The 25,654-nt window shown below is 55.3% G+C and overlaps 12 protein-coding genes and 1 non-coding gene across 13 annotated transcripts; 7 read left to right on the top strand and 6 right to left on the bottom strand.

The window, feature by feature from the left end:
- The first annotated feature begins 9 nt into the window (after positions 1–9).
- QC761_303090 (uncharacterized protein) lies at positions 10–774 on the top strand. The gene is made up of 2 exons (XM_062877454.1): positions 10–420; positions 483–774. The coding sequence occupies exons 1-2, from the start codon at positions 304–306 to the stop codon at positions 618–620; spliced, it is 255 nt and encodes an 84-aa protein (XP_062733222.1). The 5' UTR covers positions 10–303; the 3' UTR covers positions 621–774.
- Positions 775–945: 171 nt separating this feature from the next.
- Positions 946–2,035, top strand: TMA20 (translation machinery-associated protein 20). Its single transcript, XM_062877453.1, has 2 exons — positions 946–1,170; positions 1,224–2,035. Exons 1-2 carry the CDS (start codon positions 1,154–1,156, stop codon positions 1,825–1,827), a joined length of 621 nt encoding a protein of 206 aa, XP_062733221.1. The 5' UTR covers positions 946–1,153; the 3' UTR covers positions 1,828–2,035.
- A 163-nt stretch (positions 2,036–2,198) lies between these two features.
- QC761_0050650 lies at positions 2,199–2,280 on the bottom strand. The gene has a single exon. It is a non-coding gene; the product is annotated as a tRNA-Ser (tRNA).
- Positions 2,281–2,489: 209 nt separating this feature from the next.
- On the top strand, positions 2,490–3,808 carry QC761_303070 (uncharacterized protein). The gene is made up of 2 exons (XM_062877452.1): positions 2,490–2,778; positions 2,855–3,808. The coding sequence occupies exons 1-2, from the start codon at positions 2,716–2,718 to the stop codon at positions 3,434–3,436; spliced, it is 645 nt and encodes a 214-aa protein (XP_062733220.1). The 5' UTR covers positions 2,490–2,715; the 3' UTR covers positions 3,437–3,808.
- A 478-nt stretch (positions 3,809–4,286) lies between these two features.
- On the bottom strand, positions 4,287–5,234 carry QC761_303065 (uncharacterized protein; the record flags this gene model as incomplete). Its single annotated transcript, XM_062877451.1, is given in 3 exon segments — positions 4,287–4,367; positions 4,386–5,009; positions 5,061–5,234. 3 exon segments carry the CDS (start codon positions 5,232–5,234, stop codon positions 4,287–4,289), a joined length of 879 nt encoding a protein of 292 aa, XP_062733219.1.
- Positions 5,235–5,604: 370 nt separating this feature from the next.
- QC761_303060 (uncharacterized protein) lies at positions 5,605–6,910 on the bottom strand (the record flags this gene model as incomplete). Its single annotated transcript, XM_062877450.1, has 2 exons — positions 6,413–6,910; positions 5,605–6,339 (listed from the first exon to the last, which is right to left on the bottom strand). The coding sequence occupies exons 1-2, from the start codon at positions 6,506–6,508 to the stop codon at positions 5,605–5,607; spliced, it is 831 nt and encodes a 276-aa protein (XP_062733218.1). The 5' UTR covers positions 6,509–6,910.
- Positions 6,911–7,248: 338 nt separating this feature from the next.
- QC761_303050 (uncharacterized protein) lies at positions 7,249–8,771 on the top strand. The gene is made up of 3 exons (XM_062877449.1): positions 7,249–7,590; positions 7,676–7,885; positions 7,946–8,771. Exons 1-3 carry the CDS (start codon positions 7,574–7,576, stop codon positions 8,667–8,669), a joined length of 951 nt encoding a protein of 316 aa, XP_062733217.1. The 5' UTR covers positions 7,249–7,573; the 3' UTR covers positions 8,670–8,771.
- Positions 8,772–9,447: 676 nt separating this feature from the next.
- Positions 9,448–16,673, top strand: QC761_303030 (uncharacterized protein; the record flags this gene model as incomplete). Its single annotated transcript, XM_062877447.1, has 2 exons — positions 9,448–14,396; positions 14,455–16,673. Exons 1-2 carry the CDS (start codon positions 13,958–13,960, stop codon positions 16,671–16,673), a joined length of 2,658 nt encoding a protein of 885 aa, XP_062733215.1. The 5' UTR covers positions 9,448–13,957.
- On the bottom strand, positions 9,526–11,434 carry asa1 (Astra associated protein 1 Asa1). Its single transcript, XM_062877448.1, has 3 exons — positions 10,882–11,434; positions 10,581–10,830; positions 9,526–10,483 (listed from the first exon to the last, which is right to left on the bottom strand). Exons 1-3 carry the CDS (start codon positions 11,106–11,108, stop codon positions 9,728–9,730), a joined length of 1,233 nt encoding a protein of 410 aa, XP_062733216.1. The 5' UTR covers positions 11,109–11,434; the 3' UTR covers positions 9,526–9,727.
- Positions 16,674–17,153: 480 nt separating the features above from the next.
- pan6 (pantoate-beta-alanine ligase) lies at positions 17,154–18,389 on the top strand (the record flags this gene model as incomplete). The annotated part of the gene is made up of 1 exon (XM_062877446.1): positions 17,154–18,389. The coding sequence occupies one exon, from the start codon at positions 17,154–17,156 to the stop codon at positions 18,387–18,389; it is 1,236 nt and encodes a 411-aa protein (XP_062733214.1).
- An 86-nt stretch (positions 18,390–18,475) lies between these two features.
- QC761_303015 (uncharacterized protein) lies at positions 18,476–19,356 on the bottom strand (the record flags this gene model as incomplete). Its single annotated transcript, XM_062877445.1, has 2 exons — positions 18,476–18,810; positions 18,865–19,356. The coding sequence occupies 2 exons, from the start codon at positions 19,354–19,356 to the stop codon at positions 18,775–18,777; spliced, it is 528 nt and encodes a 175-aa protein (XP_062733213.1). The 3' UTR covers positions 18,476–18,774.
- Positions 19,357–20,364: 1,008 nt separating this feature from the next.
- On the bottom strand, positions 20,365–21,069 carry QC761_303010 (uncharacterized protein; the record flags this gene model as incomplete). The annotated part of the gene is made up of 1 exon (XM_062877444.1): positions 20,365–21,069. One exon carries the CDS (start codon positions 21,067–21,069, stop codon positions 20,365–20,367), a length of 705 nt encoding a protein of 234 aa, XP_062733212.1.
- A 282-nt stretch (positions 21,070–21,351) lies between these two features.
- Positions 21,352–24,664, top strand: QC761_303000 (uncharacterized protein). The gene is made up of 3 exons (XM_062877443.1): positions 21,352–21,994; positions 22,147–24,007; positions 24,067–24,664. Exons 1-3 carry the CDS (start codon positions 21,828–21,830, stop codon positions 24,547–24,549), a joined length of 2,511 nt encoding a protein of 836 aa, XP_062733211.1. The 5' UTR covers positions 21,352–21,827; the 3' UTR covers positions 24,550–24,664.
- The last annotated feature ends 990 nt before the right edge of the window (positions 24,665–25,654 follow it).

Below are 25,654 nucleotides of genomic sequence, written 5' to 3'. Positions count from 1 at the left end.
TTTCTTCTTCTTCAGATGCTGGAACTTCACATGCTTTATGCTCACCTGTGCAATTGTTTGCTAATTGGTATAAAGTTATGCTCACGATGTGGCTGAGTCCCGCCCCGCAACTAGCCGGCAGAGCCCATGCTACGTCATCGGAGCCTTTGAGCGCTCCTGCACAACCACCACGTACTTAAATCCCATCTTGACCCCAGACCTATCTACATCAAATAGATCAACATACCAATAAACCAGAATATCGCACGCTCCAAGAATAACTACACGAATCGCTCAAAACACCAACCTAGAACCACCACCAAGATGCCTCTCGTTGTCCCAGGAGTAACAGCCGACAACATGCCCGAGGACAAAACCCAGGAGTGGATGAACAAGCTTGTCGGCAAGACGCTATCAGAGAATGAGCCAAGCTCAGAGACTGTATGTCCCTTTTAACCGCCCTCTCAAAAATGAACAGCATGCTGACGGATGGTTGTCAACAGTGCTTCTGCAAGAAGGACCTCCCTGAATCCACCAGAGTTATCGAGCCAGGCTCGATGGTTACCAAGGACTTCAACCCCAACAGGCTGAATGTACACGTCCAGGAAGACGGGACTGTTTCGCACGTTTCTCACGGTTAAGGAACTGGAGGGGAGCTCGATTGCGGGGTTGAACTGGGCCGGAAGCGGATATCATCTAGACCTACGCTCTTATACCTGCTGGTTGATGTCTTTGGGCGGGTTTGAAGCTATAGCCTACTTTAATGACTGAATTCTATTCTCACCACTATGCCTACGTCTTTGATGATGCTCTCAAGTGCCGTCCATCGATGCTCAAGGGGCGGGTGACGACAGTGGTGCTCTCGTAGGCTTATCGCCCCCCTTATCGCAACCTTGGCAGTGACCCAGGAACGTTGAAAGTGGGGCTATTGTTCTGATTTACCCCTCCATTCAATTCCGCATCGTGGGGCAACCTCCGAGCAACAGGCAACTCCTGGCATTTTGAGTAGCATCATCAGATATATTGCGCTACAAAAACGAGACGAAGTCACAGCTACAAGAAGACGAGATTTTCAAAATCAGCTCCATACCACTTCCCTTCACTTGATCCAAACCAACCACCACAAAGTTCACCGCAAGAGAGCCGCGCAGCTCTCTCAACCTCAACAAACAAGATGCCTTTCAAGAAAGAGTACGGCCCCCTTCTCCCTCCAGCTATATGGAAACTAACCCTCTGTTGTAAAGCCTCACCGCCTCTCCAAAACAAAAACTCAAATCCTCCATCCAGCGCTCCCTCCGGACCTCGCTCCTGCAGACCTACCCCCTCCTCAACCCCTTCATCGAAGAGATCATGCCCAAAAAGTCCTCCCTCGAGCAGATGAAGCTCCCCGACCGGGTATCCCTCTACGTCTGCGACGGAAACCCCCTGTTCTTCCAGCACGACAGCGACGTCCTCCTCCCCCACCTCAAGCTCGTGCACCGGTTCCCGCAGTGCTTCCCCACCGTGAGGATAGACCGCGGTGCTATCCGGTTTGTCTTGTCGGGCGCGACGCTCATGGCGCCGGGGTTGACTTCTGCGGGCGGGAGGCTGCCGGAGCCGGATGCGAGGGAGGGGAGGGAGACGCTTGGGGACGGGGCGCCGAATGAGGGGGCTGATGGGGAGGGGAGGTGGAGTAGGGAGTTGGAGAAGGGGGAGCCGGTTGTGGTTATGGCTGAGGGGAAGGAGGAGGCGGCGGCGGTGGGGGTGCTGGTTATGGGGACGAGGGAGATCAAGGAGAAGGGGAAGGGGCCGGTGATGGAGGATGCGCACTTTTTGGGGGATGGGTTGTGGAGGTTGAATGTTGACTAGGGGTCTGGTTGTGAGTGGGAGGGTGATGAGGGTGTGTTTGATGAGAGGGAGTAGATGAGAGGAGGATGAAGGGGGGAGGAAAGTTATGATGATCGGGAGTGGCATGTAGCGGAGTAAACAAGCGAATTAATGATGCGTGGCAGTAATTGTATCAGACTATCAGTTGCGGTCAAACACAGGGAGTATATCTGTTAATGGGTGCATGTGTGAAAGGTCTGTGAAGCCGTGATATTTGACCATATCTGGCTTGCAAGACAAACATGAAGCTGCTAAACCGGGAATAAAGCATCCGCCCTTGACAACGTTGCGCTATGTTGCCCAAGAATAGGTGAAAAAAAAATACCCAAACTGTAAAAGTAAATATATCCTATCGACGCGAGCCGGATTTGAACCGACGCCTCCGAAGAGATGAGATTTCGAGTCTCACGCATTAGACCACTCTGCCATCGCGCCTTCACGATAGTGGATGTTGGTGGGGTGGCGGATATTGGGAAACAAGTTGCATTGGGGGGTGGATATCTGCAGGATGTCTTCTGTGGTCTTCCATCTTGAATCAGGGTTAGGGTGTTCTATCAGCTACCCCCTGGTTAACCTGATCGAGCGATGACGCAAAAGTGGAAACGGGCCGCTGTGAGTTGCAGCGGGGCCGGACCAAGAAGATCCAGCCCCTCATCCCCTCCTTTCGGCGGGGCGGGCGGGTTGTCCAACCACACAATAGGCAAGACCTTAAGCTTTAACCGTGAGCTCGGCAACACTGGCTTCTTACGACCACGACTTTGCGTCAGGCAAACTTGGTGACACCTTTCGAACCTTCGACGGCCATCCGCGCGTTTTGATAAGGAAGTGAGACTGGATTGATCAAGAGATTAAGCACACACTCGTAACATCATGGCAACGAGGGGCGTCTCGGCGCTCAAGTTTGTGGGGACGGTGTCGTTGGGGTTGTTGACGGTATGTGTTGCTTTCCACATGGCATCGCATGATGCCTTCACCTTGAACTGCAACTAACATGACGCTCACTAACCAGGGCCTCTCCTACACTCTAACAACCCTCACCATCCCCTCCCTCCTCAACCTCCCCTCCGCCACCACAGCCCTCCGCGCCTTTGACTCCCTCACCACAACCTCGACCAAACAACTCCGATCCCTCTCCGGCCTCTCCGGAACCGCCTTCCTCCTCGCATACTATCTCTCCCCCAAACCCCTCCGCCACCCCTACCTCCTCTACACCTCGGCCCTCATTCTCGGCTCCCAGCTCGTCGCGACGGATTTGGTCGCTCCTTACATCTCCCTCGGACCTTCTTCCCCCGCCACCACTGCCGGCAGCAAGAAGTCCTTCCCCCAGCAAAAGAAGAAGAAGCCCTCTGCCTCTGCCCGCGCGAGAATGGAAGCCAGCTATGAGGTCCTTGGTGAAGAGCAAGAGGAAGAGAGCGAGGAGGATGAGGTGTTGGAGGTTGGGGAGGAGGCGAACGGGGAGGAGGTGAGGGCCAAGGTGGAGGGGTGGCTCAAGAAGCAGGTTGTCCAGGTGTCTGTCTTGGGACTGGGGTTCTTCATGTCGGTTGTGGGGATTTGGGGGGATGGGGTGGTGAATGTTTATGGGAGGGTTTAAAAAGCCCTGGAGTCAAGACATGACTGATCGATCTCTCTCTCTTTTGTATGAAATGGATGGAATGGGATGGGATGTACGAAAGGGAAATAACACATGGGTAGGTAGGCAGGGGGGGATTGTTTTGTTTTTCTGCTTTTTAGTTTGTTGATGGATGGATGGATATGATTTTGTCTGCTCGCTCTCTCACTTGGTGTCTTGTCATATCTTGCAGAAAAAGGGTAGTCCAACAAAGAAAGATTGTATCTAACTCTACAACGACAGAAGCAACAAGCAGGAAGTAATATTGGAGTTTTGCGGTGGGAAGGGGGTTTCTCTTGTCAGATCATCACTTCTCTTTACTGTACTTGGTACAGACAATACATCTCCTATTGGACAAGTCCGACTCGCTTTCGGGGCATGTTTCTAAGCATGTGTTCCAATTCTCGACGTCGGAATCTGAATTCTTTGCTCAGCATCAACACCACCTCTCAGATCTTGGTAACGAACACCTCTTTTTTTTTTTTTTTTTTTTTTTTAAAAAAAAAAAAAGCCACGCATGAAGGCCCGAAAAAAGAAAGAAAGAGAAAATATAAGACTGTTGCCTGATGTAACGGTGCTCAAGCAAAGGTTTCTATAGAGTCTAAAGGTATTCCGAGATGCCTTATAAGCAGAGCGGTTTCAAGATGGTAGGTAAGGTATCCCATACACACCAAGCCCAAGAGACTCAAATCAGAAAAAGAGCGTCAACCAAAACATCTTCCATTCTCCCCTAGCCCGATCCTAAATTCTCTCCCACCTAAACATTCCGCTGTGACAAGAAAGATACATGTATCGCTTCCGAGTAAAACAACTTCTCCCACTCGGCATCTAATCATGGTAGAGGTGCTTTCGGGGTGCCATATTGCATCATACTAATAATTTTGTCTCTCTTTCTCTGGGGTTTTTGCTGCTGCTGTTGCTGGTGCTGTTGCTGTTGCTGTTGCTGTTGCTGCTGCTGCTGCTTCTGCTCCAGCTGCTGCTGCTGCGCAGCAGCCTCCGCCTCAGTGGCAGCCTTCTCGGCAGCAATCGCAGCACGACTTTTCTCAAACTTCCCGGCAGCCCACGCGTCACGCCTCTGATCCGTCACCTTCCGCTGCGCCACCCGGTCAAAAATGTAATGCCCCAGACAACGAGGCCACTTCGGAGCCGGAATAATGTCATGCTCGCGAACACCGGGATACAAATCCGCAAACAACCCAAACGGCCCATCCTTGCTGTCCGCAGCCTCAAACGTCCTCAGAATCCTCATGTACACATCCGGCAAGTGCTCTTCCTCCATCTTGAGCCCACCCTCGTCGGGGGACGCGGTCCAATCCTGCGGGGCATACTCGGCGACACGTTCCTCCGTGAGGACCCTTCTCCTGCTGCTTTCTATTCCCCTGTCGAGTATGGACTGGATCTCGAGATAGCGTCTGGGGATTTCCCTCGCCAGGTCGGGCGCCATCTGGATGAGGATGATGCAGGCCATTCGGATGTGGTCGTCGGTGATGACGCCGGGTTGGAGTTCGGGGTTGGCAGCGGGTATCCACGCCGGAATGCGGAAGCCGTTTCTCACCTAGAAAATGATGAGTTTCCGGGGCATGTCGAGCTCGTCAAGGTTGCCAACGGGGAAGGCTGGGATGGGTCGCGGGCCGGCGTCCTGACCCAATATCTCGTATTCAAATTCGCGGGCATCCCCGGATTGGATCTCCTCGGGGTATCTGGTGGTGATGTATGGGCGCCAGTGGTCGACATCTACGTAGCGCTGGAGGTAATGGAGATGGTGCGCTCTTGACTCCATTTTTGATTAATGTCTGGGGTGACCGAGATAGAGACTGTGCTGTAAGATAGAGACTGCAATGGAGAGTTGTTTGGAGAGTGAATGGGAATGAACAAGAGCTTTGATGACAAAAGTTGGGAAGAGTTTGGATTCTTGGGCGGACGATCAATGTCCCTCCTTGAAGTGAGCTGTTTAGGAAGGCACCGAACACCTATGCGGCAGGTTAGCAGAAGCTGCCATGGACGTCTGGATACCTAGCCATACTCTCCGAGGTTCCAGCCGCACCTGCTCGTGGGTGGATTCAGGCAACACCACCCAACATGCAAAGACCCATGGATGTCTCAATAGCTAGACTGAATAAACATTATCTCTGCGTGCTACAGCTTCACTCTCACTTGCCGCCCGACCCCCCAGAAAAGTTCATGCTGTATGCGCCTGTCTTCTCGTCCTTGACCATCTTGAAGCTGTCAGTGCTGAGGCCAAACGGCTTCAAGATGCCATTGCCCAGGTCCTTGAGCTTGGCCCACATCTCAGCCGTCTCCTTCTCCTGCGCAGCCTTTGCACGAGCCGGCAGGGCGCGGAGTTGCGTGCTGACAATCTTCTTATCCGTCGCGCTCATCAGCGTGTCGTAGGCAGGCAAGGTCGACAGCCGCTTGTAGTCTTCGATTGCGCCTTCCAGGTTGGACCACCCGCCCAGCTCACTCCGGGCCCGAGCACGACGCATGAGAGCTTTGGCGCGGATTCTCGAGATATCATCCGGACGCTTGCGCTGGGCGTCATCACCCAGTGCCGGACCGGCTGCTTTGGCACCAGAGCTGACAATCTCACCCTCCACCTCGTCTTCTGCCGCGGGTGGGGTGGGGTCCTGCTTCTTCGACGAGCCGTTGCCCTCGAGCTTGTCAAGAGAGTCCAGGGCGGCTGTTGCGTTTGTGACGGCTTCCTTCCATTCTTCGAGCTTCAGGTGGCAGGCAGCAATGTTGGATCGTAAGACGGCCAGCTCATAGTCCAGATAGTTGGGAAGGACGGCAAGAGCCTCATCGTACTTGTTGATGGCAATGTCGTACTTGCCCGATCCAAAGAGAGAGTTGGCCTCGGTCTTGTGCGCGTTGGAGTCCGCTACCATGGACTTGAAAAGCAACAAACGTCCCGTCAGAGCCGAGTTGAGCATGGTAACGGAAATGAGGGCCACAGTGACTTACAGCTTCCTCTTCAGGGGGGAACCTTTCTTCATGCCGCTGCTGCTCCATGGCGTCATCGGCTCCCGCGATCCGGGGCTCCTCATCTTGGGCAGCCATCGTCTTTGGCAGCAAACCGTCCGTCCGATATGCGAGATAAGGAGTCTGCTCACAGGAGAGAAAAAAGGGGAAAGGGGCGGAGCTGGAAACGTGGTGTTGTTACGCTGTTGGGGCTTTGGGCATGGAGCGGACACTTTTTTCTTGAGGCGCTACTGTAGACCTCAGCCCGATGGCGGGGTCTTGGCAGATTCACGTTGATCCAAGGCCGTTTTTTTTTGGGTTTTTTTTGAGGCTTTGTGGAGACGACAACGGCTTCCTGCCGCTTGGTGTCCGCTCGAGATGGGACGGACCCCTGATGAGGGGAGCAAACAAGCAAACACACGGCTTTTTTCTCATTCTGTCTGTCTGAACATTCCACAATCTCATCACACCTTCCACACTCCCACAAGTTCCCCCCTTATCTCGCGCCTTCCTCGGCTGCCAACCCAGGCCATCGCAAGGGGTACCTAAACGGCCCGAAATATTCCGCCGGACAAGAGTTTGAGAGTGTGTGGGAGCATTACAGAAAGCTCCTCTCTCGGATGCTCTCGACGAACGAGAGCTTCGGAAAAAGTCGTGACGGCTCTCCGCTGGCTGGGCCGGCCGGGGTATCTACATGTCTCCCCTGTCTTGGTGGCGTCACAGGTCCGTCGAGATGAGCACTGGAAGAGCATCAGTTTGCTGGGGGGGTACCCCGCATGACAAGGGGTAGCTACTCCAATTCGTGACATCTAGTTCCTGCCTTTTTTTTTTTTTGTTTCGTTGCTTCGGATCCGATTGTTGCGCTCCCTTCTCCTTCTGCTGATCCCTACAAGTTATCCAACAAGAGGGCAGGTCCGCCGTCTTATCTCCAACCTCAAAGAGCAGTTGGCTTCTCTGTGACTACATCTTATCAGCTACTCTAACCCACGTGCCTGTTTGGACCCGATCGATCCTACGCCTAGCTAGGCAAGGGTAGCCATCTATCTATATTACGAGCCCTTTTCTTTCCCCCAGAGCCTCCTCCTGTCTGTTTTTTCTTTCTAGTCCATCCAGCAGATAAGAGCCCACGGTCGTCCCAGTTCACAGCACGCCACGGCCTTCACAATGACTCCCAGAACCGAGTAGGTCCCCTGAACCCCTATGTTGTGTGATTCCGGCCGGGTCCAGCCTCGTGGCGAGACTAACAACGATTCCCTCCAACAACAGCTTCCCCCCCGTCCGGGCCTGTCTCTTTGACATGGATGGTCTGCTGCTCGACACCGAGGACCTCTACACGCTCTGCATCAACCTGATCCTCGAAAAGTACGGGCGTCCCAAGCTGCCCTGGAGCATCAAGGCCAAGCTGCAAGGCCGCCCCGGTCCCCAGGCCAACAAGCTGCTTCACGACTGGGCCCAGCTGCCGATCACCCCCGAGGAGTGAGTGATGTGTCCTTTCCTGACGGTCCGTTCTGACACCAACTTTTTTTTTCGACGCAGGTACCACAAACAGTACTATGAGCTCCAAGCCCAGCACTTCCCCAGCACCCAGCCCCTCCCCGGCATCCCTACACTTCTCAGCGACCTCGCTCGCACCCGCTACTGGGACATGGAGAAGAACAAGGAGTCCAGGGCTGGGGAGACGGCGCCCACCCCCCACCGCGTCCACATCGCCCTCGCCACGTCGTCCCACAAGTCAAACTTTCTCTTGAAGACGTCGCACCTGACGGAGCTGTTCAGCGTCTTTGAAACCCACCGTCGCGTCCTGGGCGACGACGAGCGGATTGCCCCCGGCCGGGGCAAGCCGCTTCCTGATATTTATTTGCTTGCCCTCAAGACGATCAATGACTCGCTTCCCGAGGGGGAGAAGCCGATTACCCCCGAGGAGTGTCTTGTCTTTGAGGACAGCGTTCCGGGGGTTGAGGCTGGTCGCCGGGCGGGGATGCGGGTTATCTGGGCGCCTCACCCGATGCTGAAGAAGGAGTATGAGGGGCGGGAGAAGGAGGTTCTGGCTGGACGGACGTACGAGGCGGGCGAGGTGGACACGCACCAGCTTGGGGAGGTTGATGATGGGTGGGCTGAGTATAGGGGTACGCTGGTTGATTTTCCGTATGAGAGGTTTGGGATTGTGGTGCCGCCTGTGGAGGTGGAGGGGGAGGGGTGGATGCTTGAGACGGGTAAGTTGGCGGATGGGGAGGTTGTGGAGGTTGTTGGTAGGGCTTAGGTTACCTAGCTTGGTGAGCGTCGGGATGGGTTTAATGGGCGTTTGAGATGGGTTGGTGTGCGCGTTTAGAAGAGGTCACGGTTGCTGGGCGTTTAGAAGAGCTTGATAGGGCGTCGAGGATTTTTTTTTTTTTATTTTTTTTTCTTTTTTTTTTTTTTTTTTTTTTTTTTTTTTTTTTTTTTTTTTTGCGGGAGAAGGGGGGGGGGGGTGGGGGTGTGGGATGAAAGGTGGATCTTTGGGCCAGCTAATCGCAATCAAGACGTGTCAAGACTACCTAGGTATCTTTTGAGGCCCTGATGATGTCTGTAGGGTCCTTGTGACAGGTACGGTTGATGTATAGCGGCGGCAGCATGGTTGTGTGACTTGTTTTGAGGCCTGTTGAAGACGGTGACATACCTACATAGTGTGGTGACATTGGAGCTGCTCTTGACACACATACGTCAAAGAGAGTGGGAATGTGTTGTGACGATTTCTTGGAACAAGCTACCCATTCAGAGCATGACGACAACAGCAACGGGTGACAAGGAAGCCAAACAGCCGCCCCCAAAACACAGAGCAGCATGGGCTGGCTGTATGTTCTGCACAACGTGCCACAAACACCAGACATCAACTACCTATTTAACCTTTTCTGTCTCTGCATGCGTTGCATACAAGCAGTGTGTCGGATAGCGAACTGAGTCTCAGATTTGGACCGGGGGAGGGAGAGAGGGAGGGGAGGGGAAAGAGACGATAACCTGGCACTCGGGAAGCGGTGGGAGGGAGGGAGCCCCTTCGACACGATGGTGGGAAGCACAAAGGTTTGTGGCGCTGCACGAAAGCATATCATTTTTGCTGAGGGGAAAAAAGGTAGGTAGGTGAGTCGGGTAGGTACCTGCCCGAGACAATTCTTGTGGGAGGAAGGGAAACGTTGAGACAGCTGAGGTTTTGCTTAGCTAGGATACGTTGTGGTATCTAGAATACATCCCATCATCCTGCAATAGGTCCGCGTCTGACTGGCTCTATGATGGACCCGACTTATTGACATGATACGTGCTCAGTGCTATGTGGTAGTCGAATATCTAGTACACATCCCACAAGCTCACCCTCCCATCCTTGCTCCCTGCCGCGAGCCAGCGGGCGGTTCTGGCTTGGTGGAGGCGTTTTTGTTTGGGTGTTTGTTCGACCAACATCTTGGGGACTTGCGTAGTAACCTCCTTGCTGTGACTCCCCTCGGGCTTCTTGTCGTCTGGTCTGGGGGTTTCCTTTTGAGGAGGAGAAGTGGTTGGAGAGGTGTTGGCAGCAGCAAAAGCAACGGCGTAACACCCCTGCTGGTGCCACTTTAGCACCGCGAGCTCCTTCATCGTCTTGACGCTGTAGACCCTCACCATCGAGTCCCAGCCTGCGGTGGCAAAGATGAGGTTGTCGGAGCGGATGCGGAGCGACTGTTGTCCGGCGTGGCGGGTGTTGATCGTCAAGATGGGGTCTTGGATTATCCCCGAGGAAGGAGGACAAGAGGGGATGGGGTGTTTGGCTATGGTGGCGTCTGCTCCTGACGAGAGGAAGAATGACACATCTGGGGAGACGTCAAGAGACAGGATTGGCTGGGTGTGAGGGTTGGATTGGTAGGTTACTGCCCATTTTGACGTGTTAGGGTCGAGTTGGTAGACTGCCGCGAGACCGCGTTCGTATCCGGCGACCAGGGTTAGGTGATGGCTTGTGGGGTGGTGGAAGAGGGAGAGGGACATGGCCATGCCATTCTTCTGGTCGGGTGACGAGGAGGTGGGCAAGCCAACCGTGTGCTTTCGAGCAAGGGAGGGGAGATGAAAGATGTCGATCTACATCAGTGTCAGCTCGAGCTCAAAGTTGTGCAAGTTGAGGAAACCAGGATGGCCTTGTCAGCAAAGGAGGAGGGGAAGAGTTGGGCAGACTTACAGATTCCGAGGAGAGGGTGTTGGGTACCGCAAGGAGAATTTCATCTGCTGCTGCTGCGGCCGGACTGGTGTCTGGGTATGCGGGACAATACGAGAATGAACAAAAGTTCATGGTACTGATCTGAAGCACGTGGAGCATCCATGGCTTTGGACGGGGCTGTGAGGATGGGTCTAGGGGAAGGCTTGTACTGAGGACATTTTCGTGTTCGGCGGTCAACTTCCAGACCACCAGTCTGTTGTCTCTTCCGTGTCTACAGGATCATGAGCACGTTGTCTACAAGACTTGAATCGTAGTGGCCTACGTGATGATGCGATCGTGTCCCCAGCCTGCGATGCCTAGTATGGAGGCCGTATGAGCTTGCCAAACGGCCCTCGGACGCATGATGGTCAGGTCCCATGCCACAACAAAGCCGTCGGAATCACCGGTCAAGAGGCGCTCATTGTTTCGAACGAAGGCAGCCACCTGCACCGGTGTCTTGTGGCCTCGCAGAATCGTCTTGGGCTGGGCGGGCCGCGCATTGCTTGCCATGTTCCAGTGATCTGTGACCGATGAATGACTGGCTGGTGATTACCGAGCGTCGGAACAGCGTTTATATCTAGGAGTAGTGGGTGATGACACAACGGCGGTATCAAAGTCGATTAGGTACCATAGGTTCTTAGGTTGTTGTTGCTGCTGATGGTTGGGTTAGTGGAAGTAGCGCTGTAAAGTCCGTCTCGCAGCACAGTGTTGGTGGAGCGGGCCGATAGCTGATCTGCAAAGAGCTTCTAGAAGGCAGCTGTGATCCGCAAAATGTTTCAAAACACAGCGACAGTCCATCCGTATACAGCCATGGCTTCATAACTTGTTGCTCCATGTCATAAGAGGGCCGGGGAAGTGTGCAATGCTCCGATGCTTTGTTATCTGATGGATCTGATGAGGGCACCGAGGTACAACGCCCCACCGACACCGCCTATTTTGTCCAACCCGCACACATTGGACGGTGAGCGTGATGACATCCACCACACCACGTACTTGTTCAACCGATTTACCGTTGTGATAGCTGTCCTTGGCACGTCAAAAAGTACCTACATTGTCCCTGGACATGTCTGCCACAACTTCTTAGTGGGCACTGCGATCAACGCCTCGTCGGAGATTTAACTGATCGATGGTGGGGGCTTTCACATGTGCCCTCACCACACTGTTTGTTGAGATGTCGAGTTCTAGATATCGAAAATGAATATGAAGGGATGCCGTCCCTGTACCTACCTACCTTACACATCCTCACATCTGGTCTCTCACTCTCACCCGCCCGAGCACCGGAGACCTGGTCAGCGCAACTGAGACCTCATCTAAACCATCATCTCACTCGACGGGACTCCGTCTCGTTCACCGCCCCCGCACCCCCCGCAAAAGCACAGCGGGCGGGCGGGGAAGGGTCAAAACGGTGCGCCAGGGGCCCAGGGGGCCTGGGCTGCATGCTACAAGGTGGTACATACAAAGACTAATTGATGAGCGCGGACTCACCGACTCAAAATTGTTCTGTACAACAACTGTGCTCGAGTACTGCTCTGCTGGCGAAGTCTTACTTTGTTCTTTGTTCTCGGGAAAGGGGCGTGCCAGTCGCACGGTACTGGGGACGGGAATCGGCAAACGGACGGGAAGCCAGAGGCTCGCCACGGGTTTCCCAGACTGTTGGGATAGCGCTGAGGGAACTTTTGGTGGAAATATTCTTTGTTGTGTTCTTGATACAGAGTACGCACTTGGATGTGGCAGGTTGTCAAGATGAGACAGATCATCAGCGGCTATTGCGGTTTTGCCGATCTATACCAAGCTTTACTCTCTTATGCGACTAGGAAGCTTGTCGAAACATCTGTTCTTCAGCAGTCCTTGGTAGATATCTGATCAATGTGTGCGTGTCGGTCTCACCAGATTCTGATCCGGACCAAGTACGGTGCGTGTCTACCTAGGTAGGTAAGCAAGCTCCGGTCTCGCCAGCAATGAAATCCAGAGACATCTTGATGAAGAAAAGGGTCTTGAGACCTCGACTAAAGAAACAAACCAAGCTTTCGAGGTTTCAACATTGACACTAGCCAAGCCCCCCAAACAGCAGGTTTTGCCGATGCCGCCCCTCCCCCCTGACAAAGAACCGGTGGGCGGGGACCGGGAGCCTAAACGCGACATGACCCCGCTTCCGGTTCCCTGTCACCAGTTTCCAATCTTGACGCTGGATCCTTACTCCATCGTTGGGGTTTGTTGGGTTTGAGAGAACAAAGAGAGAGTCCGAGGAAGCGAGATGCCTGCCGAGGACCTCTTCCCAAGAGATCGGAGAGCAGCTTCAACGTTCAAGCGGGAGCTGAGCAGCTACTTTGCTATGTAGATCTCGAGTATTGGTGGCGTATGCACAACATCGATGGCCTGGAGAGGAGGAGAGCTATGAATAGAGATGGCGTTGACGATAAAGGGACTGCGTGTCCTGTACATGCACCTACCTACATACATATGTACTCCTACCTACATATGCACAAGCCATCGCCTGGGTCTCTGTCCGTCCAACGCCCCATGGGCCATCCTGAACCCCCGAACGCCCCCCCCCCCCCTCCAATCATCCATGGCAAAGGAACGGGTGCTGCCGCCATCTACCACTGCAGGTTCAATTTGGGACCGCTGGGAAGCAAGCAGCATTCAGCATTCACACTGGCACACCATCTACCAACCCGTCCAGTCCCCCGCGTCGGCCACATCATCAAATCGGCAGCGACGGCATCATCGAAGCCCAGGTCAACCCCGACCTGGAAGGCGTTGACCCCCGCCTTGTACCTGTTTGATGTAACCCTCCCCGAGCGAGGCTAGAGGCGACCCCTGTCACCTGTTGCCGCACCAGGCCCCAGGTAGATTCCCCCTGTCATTCGCAAGCGCAAGGGGCTTGTCTTTCTTCCCGTCAACGACCTCGACGACATCCCATCTTTGAACTGTCATCCAGGGCTTGACTCTTGCTCCAAGTGATCTACAGCTAGGGTCAGCTCCGTTGGAAGCAGGGACATACAGGCACACATAGGACGACTCTTGCACCATCTTCACGACCGGCCCTTCTACCACTACCTACTATACGGCTTCCGTCGTCGTCGATTTGCAGGGCTGAAGATCGATAGGACCACCGATCAGTGGCCTCGGAGTTCGGCAACGCCAACCGGGAAAGCGGAAGCCCCGGTAACGGGAATCAGCATATCAGCCTCAGCAAAACACCAAGTCCCCGTTCGCCTGACGGATCGCCGCATAGCACTATCGACTCCCCCTACAAAAACCTACCTCGGGTTTGTTCGTCTCGGGGTCGAGACGCGGCGGAAAGACTGGCGACCTTCAACGGCGGCACGGCTTCCTTCGTCTCAGGGGCAGTCCCGATGACGGCGAACATCAATCTACATACCCTGTACATTCATCAGCAGCACAACTATCATGACGACCAGCACTACCATCCCGAAGCCCATTCCTTGACCCCTCCGGCACACCCCGAGGCCCTGTCCAGCAGTCCAGACAACTCACCTCCTCGGCCAAAGCGAGCCCGCTCCCTGAACCCTCTCACTACAGCAACTGTTGTTGACGCACAGGGCAAGAGGCCCACCAGGAGGTTTGTACAGACCAGCAAAGCTCGCCGCGTACGGACCGGGTGCTTTACCTGCCGCGATAGACATGTCAAGTGCGACGAGGGGGCACCGGTGTGCAACAACTGCTTGAAGAGCAACCGCCAGTGCAAACGAGGAGTACGGCTCAACTTTGCAGAGACGAATCAGCAGGTCAAAGGGCCGCCTCGCACCGTTCCTCGAGGCAAAGACTGGCTGGGTATAGCGATCCAACATCACCACCCGTTTGCCTCCTTTGACTGACAGAGCCTTCATAGTGACGTTCCAAGACGATTCCCGAGAGATAGCATCCGGGTATAAGGGCGGGCTAGAATCCTACAGCGACGCTCCGGATGAGGACCTGGGTGTCTCGCCCATCGACGACTTTCCACCCATCACCCGGCCTAGAAAAGCTTCGGCAGATGTGCAGGGCCGCGGCGCACTTCCGTCTGGGAATCCCTCTGCTTTCGAGGCCGCAAAAGGTCTGAGCAGTGTCCCGGAAGCATCTCGTGCGCCATATTACCCCATAACAATCGAACCACCAACCCACCAAGAGCCGGTCCATTTGAACGGAGGCCATGGTCAAGTACAGGCACAGTTGCCCGTGAGGAACACCGAGCCTTTTGTGCCAAACCCCCCGCAGCCGCCGCAACCACACCACCACCCATTTGCGCTTGAAGACTTGCTACAGCAACACCGGCCAGTCTACCCGGTACAGCAAAGAAGAGACAGCGATGTTTCCAGCGTGACATCCTCTTTGGTCCCTGAAAGATCCAATGCTCGGAACCCAGAAAACGATGGCGATGGCCCGATGACGCCCTGTAGCGAAAACGGCGACGAGAGCCCGACGAGCGAGCGCGATTACCTGAGCACCGAACACGAGATCAACTGCATGCAGGTCTTCATCAACGACGTGGCCGTGTGGATGGACGTGTTTGACAAAGACAAACACTTCTCTACTGTTGTACCATCGCTCGCCTTCAAGTCGACGATGCTCCTGAATGCCATCCTCGCCTGCGGTGTCAAGCAGCACTCCCTCATGTCTCCCCCGGCCTCCCGAGCCGCCGAGAGCGACAGGGCGAGGGTCTACCACGACACCTCCACCTCCCTCCTCCTCCGGTCGCTCCAAAACCCCGACCGCAACACGGACGAATGCTGCATCACCGCTGTTGTGCTTAACGTCTACGACATCATGAACGAGACAGAACCGTCCAAGCTCCCAGACGAGCGATCCACCGCCCAGCAGCGCCAGCAACGCCTCGAACACATCCGCGGCGCCCGCGCGCTGATCCGAGAAAACAACTACAACGCCGGCTCCGCCTCCAGCCTCGCCCGAGCCTGCTTCTGGCTCAACGTCGGACTCGAGGTCTTGTCGTGCCTCTCCTTCAACTGGACCACCTCCTGGGAGCCCGACGACTGGGGCATGGACCTAGAATTCACAACCTGGATCGTAGGAAGCAGCTCCGGCAACGGAAGCGTGATCGCCTCTTCGGAACCCGACCGCGGGGACGACCTCCCTTCCTTTTCCGGCCCGGCCGCCCAGGCCTCGTCGGGGGACGAGGAGCTCTGGGCCCAAAGAATAATCTACATACTCGCCAAAGTGATCAACTTCCGCGCCTCCTCCTCCCCAACCATCCCCGTCCTTCACCCAAGTCAATTCCACAACCCCGGTCATCACCATCGACATCACGAGCCCACCCCCCACGACGAGCAGGTCAGGCTCCAGGGCCGCTTCGCCGAGTGGACCAGACTGAAATCTTTGCTGGACGCGTGGAATCACCGCTGTCCGAGGAGCATGCGTCCCTCGGGGTACGTCACCGGCCCGTCGTCCCGCTCCGCGTTTCCGAACGTGTGGTTGATGAGCAGGCCGGCGATTATAGGACGGCTGTTCTACCACGTCTGCATCGTTTTGCTCGCGCAGACGAACCCGCTTCACAAGGGGGACACGGAGGAGAACAGGTCGCTCCAAAAGCACCACGGCCGGCAGGTTTGCGGGATTGTGAGCACCAGTGCGGTGGGGGATAAGGGGGTGGGGAGCGTGGCGATTAGGGGGCTGGCCGTGGCGGGGGCCGTGTTGGATAGTTCCCAGGAAAGGGACGAGGTGCTGGGGATATTAGGCAGGATTGAAAAGTCGACGGGGTGGAGGTTGGGTGGGGTGGTGGCTGAGCTGAGGAAGGGGTGGGAGGTGAAGGATGTGATGCCGGCGACATTTGGGGGGCAGGTGGTGACGCTGCCTGGGCTGCCGGCTGTGACGATGGGGGTTGGGATGGGGGTGGGGAGGATAGGGGATTCGTTTTTGAGGGGGCCGGGGGGGCCGCCCATGGGGGGTTCGTCGTCCAAGATGACGAACCCTTTGTCGAAGGGGGCGGATTTTAGGGATCGGGAGCACCCTTATCAGAACTGGTATGTGAGGCCTAATGGAGGCGAGGTTGGGAGTTCGTCGGGTGAGGGGGCAGGGAGGGAGGAGAGGAGGGGGGTTCATTCTTGGGGCGTTTGAATGGGGGGATTCGGGACGGAAGGGAAAAGGCGTTGATACCCATTGTATAGTTGTTATTGTTGGAGGGTTAAATGTATCGCTGTCTGTCATCACAGTTTTCCCATCCAGCCGACGTGCTATTGTATCTTCTAACTACGCCTTGCTTTGTGACTGGAGCAGTGAATTCAGGGGCTTTGCACAGAATAGGCGCCCTTTTGCCCCATACTAACGGCTCTTTTCTGTATAAAAAAAAAAAAAAAAAACCAACCCTACCCCTGCCAAGCCCGTCCCCCCTTCCTCTCCAGCGGACCCATCCCATGTCCCGCCCGCGCGCCGTCCTCAGAAATCCGCGGCAGAAACCATCACGAACATTGCCCTCCCTCTCTTATAAGTTGACTCCGCCTCGGAATCGCGCTGCGCAATGGCGGTCAGATTGCGCTTTTTTCTTTCCCTTCCTTCCCTGTCCCCTCACCTTCCAATCCCGCAACTCTCACCGGTTCAATGCCTCCCACAGCAAACGCCGCCGCCCTAATCCGGCACACAGTCCTCCTCCGCCCCGCTATCATCACCACCGCTTTCTCCACGACCTTCCCGACGACAACCTCACGCGCCGTCTCCCGATCCTGTACCGTCATCCCGAAAGTCACTTCCCGCACCATGGCCTCGTCGTGTTCCTCCTCCTCAAAAGGAGGCCTGGAAAAACTCCCCTCCTCCCCCATCCGCCTCCTCCGCACCACCTCCTCCGTCCGCCTCTGGCGCCGCCCCCACCTCCTCGACCACCGCACCGTCGCCCTCGTGCCCACGATGGGCGCCCTCCACTCAGGCCACCTCTCCCTCATCCGTCGAGCCGCAAGAGAAAACCACCACGTCGTGGTATCAATCTACGTCAACCCCGCCCAGTTCGGCATATCCGAAGACTTGGACTCGTACCCGCAGACCTGGGACAGCGACGTGGCTCAACTAGTGAAACTCGACAGGGAACTCGCCGACGACGGTGATAACCTAGGCCGTATCTCTGCGGTGTTTGCCCCGAGCACAAAAGAGATGTACCCCGGCGGATTTCCCGGTCAGGAGGTCGACAGCAAGGGCAGTTTTGTCACCATCACGCCGGTGGGCGAGCTGCTGGAGGGGAGGACGAGGCCGACTTTCTTCAGGGGGGTCGCGACGGTGTGCATGAAGCTGTTCAATGTTGTGCAGCCGGAGAGGGTTTATTTCGGGCAGAAGGATGTGCAGCAGACGGTCGTCATAAAAAGGTTGGTGAGGGATTTTATGATGCCGATCGAGGTTGTGATTGGGAGGACGGAACGGGATGAAAAGGATGGGTTGGCGTTGAGTTCGAGGAATGTTTATCTTGGGGAGAGGAGGAGACAAAAGGCGACGGTGCTCTATCGGGCGTTGAAAGCGGCGGAGGGCGAGTATAAAAGGGGGGGGAGGAAGAGGGGGCGGATTTTGAGGGCTGCGGAGGGGGTGGTGGAGGAGGTGAAGAGGGAGGAGGAGGGGAAGGGGGTGGAGGAGAGGGTGAGGTTTGAGGTTGATTACATCTCGCTGGCGGATCCGGATACTATGGAGGAGATTGAGGAGGTTGACCCGGCGAGGGGGGGGATTTTGAGTGGGGCGATCAAGATGTTGCCTGTTGAGAAGGCGAGGGAGGGGGAAGATTTGGGGCACAGTGGGGGGCCGGCGGTGAGGTTGATTGATAATATTATTTTGGAGCCCCAGGGGGGGAAGGAGGAATAAGGCAGAGAAGAAAATATTGGGTGGGCATCATTTTATGTCTTTTGGCACACATGTTGGAGTAGGGAGTTTGAGCTTACAGCGGGGGGGGGGTATAGACAGCGAAGCGAGACATTTTCACGATAGAGATGGAGATAGATGTACGATTTCTAGGCTTTTGGTTCTGTTTCTTTTTTTTTTTCTTTTTTTTCTCTTTCTCTTTTTTTTCTTTTTTTGGTCACGACCAGCGTTGCTTGTTACGGGTCTAGGTGAGGACAAATCCATGTGCAAAACTCCTTTCCATGCAATCATATTACATCCTTCAGTGTCACCGTCCTGTATGCCGATATCCAGACATGCTGTCGTCCCTATCGTACAATCACGACCCCAAAACCGGGTCGTAGAGTATCTACCACCTCAGCAGCTTGGCAATCGAAGCAGTCAACTATTTCATCTCGTCAGCTCTCGATCTTCATTCGTCTACCAGGTGATAACTTACCCCCAGCTCAGCCTCAGCATCCCTCTCCTTGACCCCCTCCCCATCCCGTCTATAATCCGGCAGCTTGACCCTGACCATCCTCTTGATCTTCAACTCCTGCTCCGACAACGTCGTCCCGTTCGCCGTCCCGTTCCCCCCTTCTGTCCCATTGAGAGGCAGCGTGCCGTTCGCAAGATCCGGGACTTCAACATCTACACATTCTTCCTCCTCGGTCACATCCTCCTCAACTGGGGGTTCGGTAGTACTGGCAGGCGCTGCTGCCTCAGTCGTGTAAGCGACAGCCTCATCATCGGCCGTCCCCGGTTGCCGCATTCGAAGCATAGCGCGACGCTGGCGGGCGTTGACTGTCGTGTCACCCGCGCCAGAGCGACGCAGGACAGGAGTACCAGAGCCAGAGGGGGCAGGGACGGCGGGGTTGTCTTGATGGGAGGCGATAGCCAATGCGAGGGGGGAGGTCATTGACAGCAAGAGGAGGGTTGGGGAGAACTTCATTTTGGCGGATAGATGGTAAGTATCAAGTGAATAACCGGTGAAAGAGCGGATTCAAAAAAAACAAACAAAAAAAAAATAAAATAACGATAGAATGGCAGACCAGCTGCGAGTTGCAGTTGATAACCGACTGCGAGAGAATGAGAAAATGAGCGCGTGTTGAGTGAGTGAACCAAATCAAATTCAGACCCCACCCCCAAACGCCGGCGGTGGGCAGTCTAGATATACCCATCTATACCCATCCTCCCCATTCTGCCTCCCCAAACAACCAGGAGTCGCGTATAAATTCTCTCGCACATCAAACTCGCAAAATGTCTCCAAACCCATCAATCCAATCCATGATGCTCCCCCCATTGCCGGGGCCTCGACCGTCGGTGACCCTACCCGCGACCCAAGCTTTATTTTCAACGCCACAGCACATCTTGCTGTGTCAAACCCCAGTGCTTTGTCGGTCTTGTACAACGCGGCGCAGTCGGATCGAAGAGCGCCACAGCGTGGATGAGACTGGACCGTTCTTGTCGACCAGCTTTCGCCATTCACGATCGCCATCCTCGCTTGCTTGCTGGCGGGTTGATGTGCCTGGTCGTGGTGAAGGAAGCTTTACCAAGATGGTCTTTGCTTTCCCCTGACTGCTACTGCTGGGTGTCGAAACTGTTGTGGTCGCAAAACATTATGCATCTGCTCCTCAGTCTCGACTAGGTAGACAGCGTGGCCTGGTTTCTTGTTAAAAACCATGCCTCTCCACCCTCCCTCTTGCTGAGCCCATCTGGCCAACCGCAGACCATGTGAGAGATAACTGTGTGCGGTGGCAGCGTCTCATCGTCTCCTTGACTGTAGTTGATGTGTAAGTTTATAATGGCTTGAGATGAATGAATGAAAGGAGCGACACACCTTTAGTACTAGAGGCTGGGATATATAGCTACATCTCCTTACAGGCCTTAGAACGCCAGGCCATTCATAGCCAGAATGTAATCGAGTTTAACCCACACGATCACAGTCATCTCCCAAAACCTAAAGTGTCTTTGAAAAGTGCGCCCTAAATTTCCTCGTCGCCCTATCCGCCGATCGAAACTGGAACTGATCCCCATGAAGCTCAAACACCATTCTCGACTCCTTTTTCTCTTCTTCTCCCGTCTTGGTAATCACCGGCACCGGCACCTCGACTCGAAAAATCGTCCCCTCCTTCGGCACCACCTTGACCTTGTTCTTCACCGTTATCAACTCAAACGCAAACTTCCCGTCCTTGACCACAATCCCCTTGATGCCAACCCGACTGACGCACCCACTTCTCACCACCTCGACCCCGGCGCCGTGGAAGTCAGCGCTGGCGAGCTTAGCAGCGGCGGCTTCTCCTCCGGTGTAGACTTCGCTTCCGAGGATTTCTCGAATGTAGCCTAGCCATAGGTTATGTAGCGGTTCGAAGAGGGCGTATTTCTGTCCTTCTTTTGGGATTTGGTAGAGGCCTTGCTTTTTTCGCTGGGTGGCTGAGACGGGCTTGGGTTTGAGTGCCTTTGCTCGGCGCTGTTCTTTCGCTCTTTTCGCCGCGAGATGTCGGGCGCGACGGGCATCGGCCGGAGGGGGGGAGGTCGGGCAGAGGAAGAGGGGTCGCTGGATGACTTTCTCGGTGAGGATCTTGGTTGCTTCTTCTGGCTCGAAGGCGCGGTTGAGGAGGTCGGCTGCTATGGACTGGTGGTCCTTTTTCGTTGGGACTATCATCGTGATGCGACTGGATGTATGTGTCACAGTGGATGGATGGTGATGCAATTCCAATTCTTGGGTTGGAGAATGCGATTGTGACAGTGGATGACTTTTTTTGCGTGGAGATCCAATTGGGGCAGCTCGGGCAGTTCACGCCAAAAAGCTTGGGTGCTGGAGAAATTTAGCATGTGAGCCAATCACAGCTCACTTATTCGCTGCTTCGGCCCCTCTTCCCCAACTTTACCTCCCCCTCCCTCCCCACCGGGGAAACAAGTGGCGTCCCCGCTAAAGCACCTTGAGCCTGGATCCCCTGCCGGGCGCCCTTCCGAGCTCCAGGCCAGGCTTTGGGCACTCAGTGTGTGTGCCACTGTGCCACATGTGCCCTGCCTCGGGAAGCAACGGCATATTCCCACCTGGAAAGTGTCTGTCGTCCCCGTGAATCTCTTGTTTTTGCTGGCTTTCTTCACGTGCTTCTGTTGTTGCTGTTGACAAGTGACGGTGGATGAAGTCATATCAAAGCTGATCCACCTCTCTTGAACATCTTAATTTTTTGCGCCGTCTCTTCTCTCAGTCCGAATCGAAACCCAATTCCTCTGTTTTGACAACAAGGAAAAGCGTTTCCGTGTGAAAGATAGCTCTAGAGACATAGTCTTGTGTCCCGCTGTCCCGCGATTCGAACATCCCTCCTTCAAGAACGCCACTTACACCTCCCATACACCAACCACAAGCGCGCGAAAGACGACTTTCTCCCTAGAACACCGATCCTCTCACCGAAAATGGCCCCCGACGACCGCGACCGCCACGACTCGGCCCCAGACCTGCGCATCCTCGGCGACAGAATTACACTTCAACCAAGTGGATTCGTCGAGCCCCCCAAAGACAAAGATGAAAAAGACGAGGCGTTGATGAAGAACGTAGCCCGCTTCCGCTCCGAGCCGTTACGGTACGCCTTGTCTTTCCCTTTTCCCTCTTCCCCCTTCTTCCCCCTCTTCACCACGGCCATCGTCACCAACCAACCATGTCCGACCTCCCCACCCCATCCCCCTCGGCAATCTCCTTCCTCCCCTCCCCAAGCACTGACACCTCCTGGTCCAGCTTCCTCCGCGATGTCTCCCTCTACGTGTCCGGAACAGGCTGGCGCGCCTACGACGAAGTGATCGGCCAGCCAATCTTCTACAACGGCTTCTCCGAGCACATCAAAACCCAAGTCATGTCCGCCACCGTCCTCCAAACCAAAATCGCCCAGCTCGCCGACCTGCGCATTTCGGTAGAGGAAAAACAAGGCCTCCTCCCACCCTCAAGTTCAGGCAGGGAATACGAGATCAGAAAAGCCAAGAGACGCGCCGAGTTGGTCCAGGGCTTACAAGAAGTCGCCGAGCACCTGACGGATAACATGATTTGCAAGTTTGAGAGCAAGACTTTCATCCGCGGAGCGTACTACCTCGTCACGCAGTTGTTGCTGAGGGCGTACCACCAGGGCATCCACGTCTCTAGCGAGGAGGTGTTGAGGCTGAGGAATGTGGCCGAGGAGGCGGAGAAGAAGAAACAGAGTATTATTTTCCTGCCGTGTCACAGGTCGCATGTGGATTATGTTGCGCAGCAGTTGCTGTGTTATCGGCTGGGGCTGGCGCTGCCGGTGGTGGTGGCGGGGGATAATCTGAACTTTCCCCTGGTGGGCAGCTTCTTGCAGCATGCGGGGGCCATGTATATCAGGAGGAGCTTTGGAGACGATCAGCTTTATACGACGCTGGTGCAGGCGTATATTGATGTCTTGTTGCAGGGGGGGTATAATCTGGAGTGTTTTATCGAGGGGGGGCGGTCGAGGACGGGGAAGCTGCTGCCCCCAAAGTTTGGGATCTTGAGCTTTGTGTTGGATAGCTTGCTGAGTGGGAGGGTCGAGGATGCGATCATCTGTCCGGTTTCGACGCAGTATGACAAGGTTATCGAGACGGAGGGCTATGTCACCGAGTTGCTTGGCGTGCCCAAGAAGAAGGAGAACTTGGCGGATTTCTTGTCGGGGGGGTCGAATGTGCTGAGCTTGAGGCTGGGGAGGGTGGACGTGAGGTTTCATGAGCCGTGGAGTTTAAGGGGGTTCATCGATGACAAGGTCAGCAGGCTGAGCAAGGTCCCGTCTGCTATCCACGTCGATTGGACAGACACCAAGAACCAGGTCGTCAGGCAAAAACTGCTTCGAACGCTTGGTTACAAGGTCCTGGCAGACATCAACGACGTCTCGGTCGTCATGCCCACCGCCCTCATCGGCACCGTCCTCCTCACCCTCCGAGGCCGCGGCGTCGGCCGGGCCGAACTCATCCGCCGGGTGGAGTGGCTCACGGAAAGGGTCAGGGCCAAAGGCGGCCGCGTCGCCCACTTTGGCAACCTCCCCCTCTCGGACGTCATCGAACGCGGGCTCGAAGTCCTCGGGAAAGACCTCGTCGGCGTGGTCGAAGGCCTCGCCGAACCGACCTACTACGCCGTCGACCGCTTCCAGCTCTCCTTTTACCGCAACATGACCATCCACCTTTTTATTTCGGAAGCCTTGGTCGCAGCAGCGCTCTACACAAAGGTCAAGCAAGGGGGTGGCCCGGCTATCCAGGATATACCCTACAAGGAGCTCCGCGACCAAGTCCTCTTCCTCTCCTCCCTCTTCCGCGGCGAGTTTATTTACAGCGGCGAAGGCCTCCAGGTGAACCTCGAGCGCACCCTCGCCGGCCTTGAGGCGGACAACATCATCATGATTGAGCGCGACGAGCAGCGGAACATAACCAAGATTGGCCTCTCCGACGCGGAGCGCGCAGCCGGCCGAGAGAATTACGACTTTTACTGCTTCCTCATCTGGCCGTTTATCGAAGCCTCTTGGTTGGCAGCCGTCTCGCTGATGGGTTTGACGCCGCCCCTGGGACAAAAAGATGACGTCTGGATCCAAGTCTCCCGGGCGCAGGATTCGGCTCAGTTTGTATGTTTTTCCCCCTCCCCCCTTCTCCTCCCACCAGCTTGCTAACATTTGTTCGACAGTTGGGCAAAACCCTCTACCACCAAGGCGACCTCTCCTACTTTGAAGCCGTAAACAAGGAAACGCTCAAGAACTCGTACCAGCGGTTTGAGGAGGAGGGGATCATCCAGGTGGTCAGGTCTAAAGACTCGAGGATCCCCCCGAGGCTCCGGGTGTCGCCCGAGTGGAGGCCGAGGAGAGATGAGGTGACGGGTAACTTGACCGCGTCGGGGAAACTGTGGGACTTTACCGAAAAAATTGCCTCGAGCAGGAGGGAGGGGAAGAACAGACGGGATGGGGCGACGGTGAGTACACGAGTGATCCGGTTAACGGATGAGCTGGGGCAGAAGCTGTGGGAGGAGGCCGTGAGGGGGGTGGATGGGGGGAAGAAGGCCAAGGGGTTGAATGCGCCGGCTAGGTTGAGTGCGGAGGAGGAGAGGGTGCTGGAGAGAAGTCAGAGGGAGAAGAAGAAGAGGAGGACGTTGGAGGGGAGGGCGCATTTGTAAAGACAGCAAGAAGCCGGGGTTACAGGACGGCTAGAGGGCCAAAGGACAGAAGAGAAATGTATTTACGTTGGAACAATGGTACATAAATGATGACATTGAAGACTTGAAGGAGGGACTACATGATCCCAGCGACTGGTAGAGTGATGGTGCAATGGTTCCACACAGCTGAAGGCAACACGACAACGGAAATTGTTGGCATTTTGGATGGTCAGCTCATCATCACTTTCACAGCAAGCCTAGACACACAGGCATGAGACCCCAAAATGTCACTAACTATGTTGATAACACTATTCCTTAACCGAAGAGGCACCCGAACACAGCAAGCCCAAGACTTTTTCAACGGCTCCCACACCACCACAAACTTGACCCTCTCCCTATCTCGCTCGCTCGCTCGCGCGCACAGGTAACGTGCTGGTCGTGCTGGATCCGGAGAACCATGCAGTCATCCCAACACCCCAGGCCGTACCACCAAGCAACTGGCGAAGCTCTTGCAGGCCAGACCCTCGCGCTGGAGCCTCTTCTTGGGGTACCGGCTAACTCTCCAAGGAGGGAGCCATGGTGGCTGCTGTGGTCAACTTTGATGGTTTCAGACATCTCGACTGCTTGCCCGCCGCCTCGAAAACCTGGTGTGATATGATGAAGAAGACAGAAGCTGTCGACCTAACATCGGAGAGATACCTGAGACGGAATGTCTATGCGGTGGCCGACGACGCACTTGGGAACAGAGACAGGCGCTGTAGTCATCAGCGACCCACCTTGAATGACAAATCCACGATGGGAAGCTCTCGGTCCCCAAAAGAGGCCCCTTATGAAGGTATGTCTTGTGCGAGCACAAGGGTGGCTGCGGGTAGATTGGAGATGCCGAGTATATCTTGGACCCAAAACTGGGTGTCGAGCTTGATGTTGCGACCGAGAAGAACATGCAATGGGTGAATGTCTAGAGGCGAGTTTCGTCGAGAGACTGTACAGGCTTCCGACGTGGCCATCATCTGTAAAGGCAACTTTGTGAGCAGTCGAAGTGGTGATGGCGGGCGTGAATGTCGACCTCTCAAGGTAGCAAGTGCACAGGCCCAAGACGAATTGCAAGCAAAGGAGGCCGGTCAGT

This window comes from Podospora bellae-mahoneyi, chromosome 3, assembly GCF_035222275.1.
Source record: "Podospora bellae-mahoneyi strain CBS 112042 chromosome 3, whole genome shotgun sequence".
Taxonomy (NCBI): Eukaryota; Fungi; Ascomycota; class Sordariomycetes; order Sordariales; family Podosporaceae; genus Podospora; species Podospora bellae-mahoneyi.
This window is presented reverse-complemented; position numbering and strand designations above follow the sequence as displayed.

Excerpts from the sequence above, each read along its gene's own strand:
- asa1 (XM_062877448.1), bottom strand. The coding sequence starts at position 11,108 with ATGGCAAGCAATGCGCGGCCCGCCCAGCCCAAGACGATTCTGCGAGGC. Across the intron at positions 10,831-10,881 it reads GGACACGATCGCATCATCAC|ACACGGAAGAGACAACAGAC; the intron begins GTAGGCCACTAC and ends ATGATCCTGTAG. Across the intron at positions 10,484-10,580 it reads ACACCCTCTCCTCGGAATCT|ATCGACATCTTTCATCTCCC; the intron begins GTAAGTCTGCCC and ends ACACTGATGTAG.
- QC761_303090 (XM_062877454.1), top strand. The coding sequence starts at position 304 with ATGCCTCTCGTTGTCCCAGGAGTAACAGCCGACAACATGCCCGAGGAC. Across the intron at positions 421-482 it reads ATGAGCCAAGCTCAGAGACT|TGCTTCTGCAAGAAGGACCT; the intron begins GTATGTCCCTTT and ends GGTTGTCAACAG.
- QC761_303000 (XM_062877443.1), top strand. The coding sequence starts at position 21,828 with ATGGCCCCCGACGACCGCGACCGCCACGACTCGGCCCCAGACCTGCGC. Across the intron at positions 21,995-22,146 it reads TTCCGCTCCGAGCCGTTACG|CTTCCTCCGCGATGTCTCCC; the intron begins GTACGCCTTGTC and ends CTCCTGGTCCAG. Across the intron at positions 24,008-24,066 it reads CGCAGGATTCGGCTCAGTTT|TTGGGCAAAACCCTCTACCA; the intron begins GTATGTTTTTCC and ends TTTGTTCGACAG.
- QC761_303070 (XM_062877452.1), top strand. The coding sequence starts at position 2,716 with ATGGCAACGAGGGGCGTCTCGGCGCTCAAGTTTGTGGGGACGGTGTCG. Across the intron at positions 2,779-2,854 it reads TGTCGTTGGGGTTGTTGACG|GGCCTCTCCTACACTCTAAC; the intron begins GTATGTGTTGCT and ends CTCACTAACCAG.
- QC761_303050 (XM_062877449.1), top strand. Across the intron at positions 7,886-7,945 it reads CTGCCGATCACCCCCGAGGA|GTACCACAAACAGTACTATG; the intron begins GTGAGTGATGTG and ends TTTTCGACGCAG.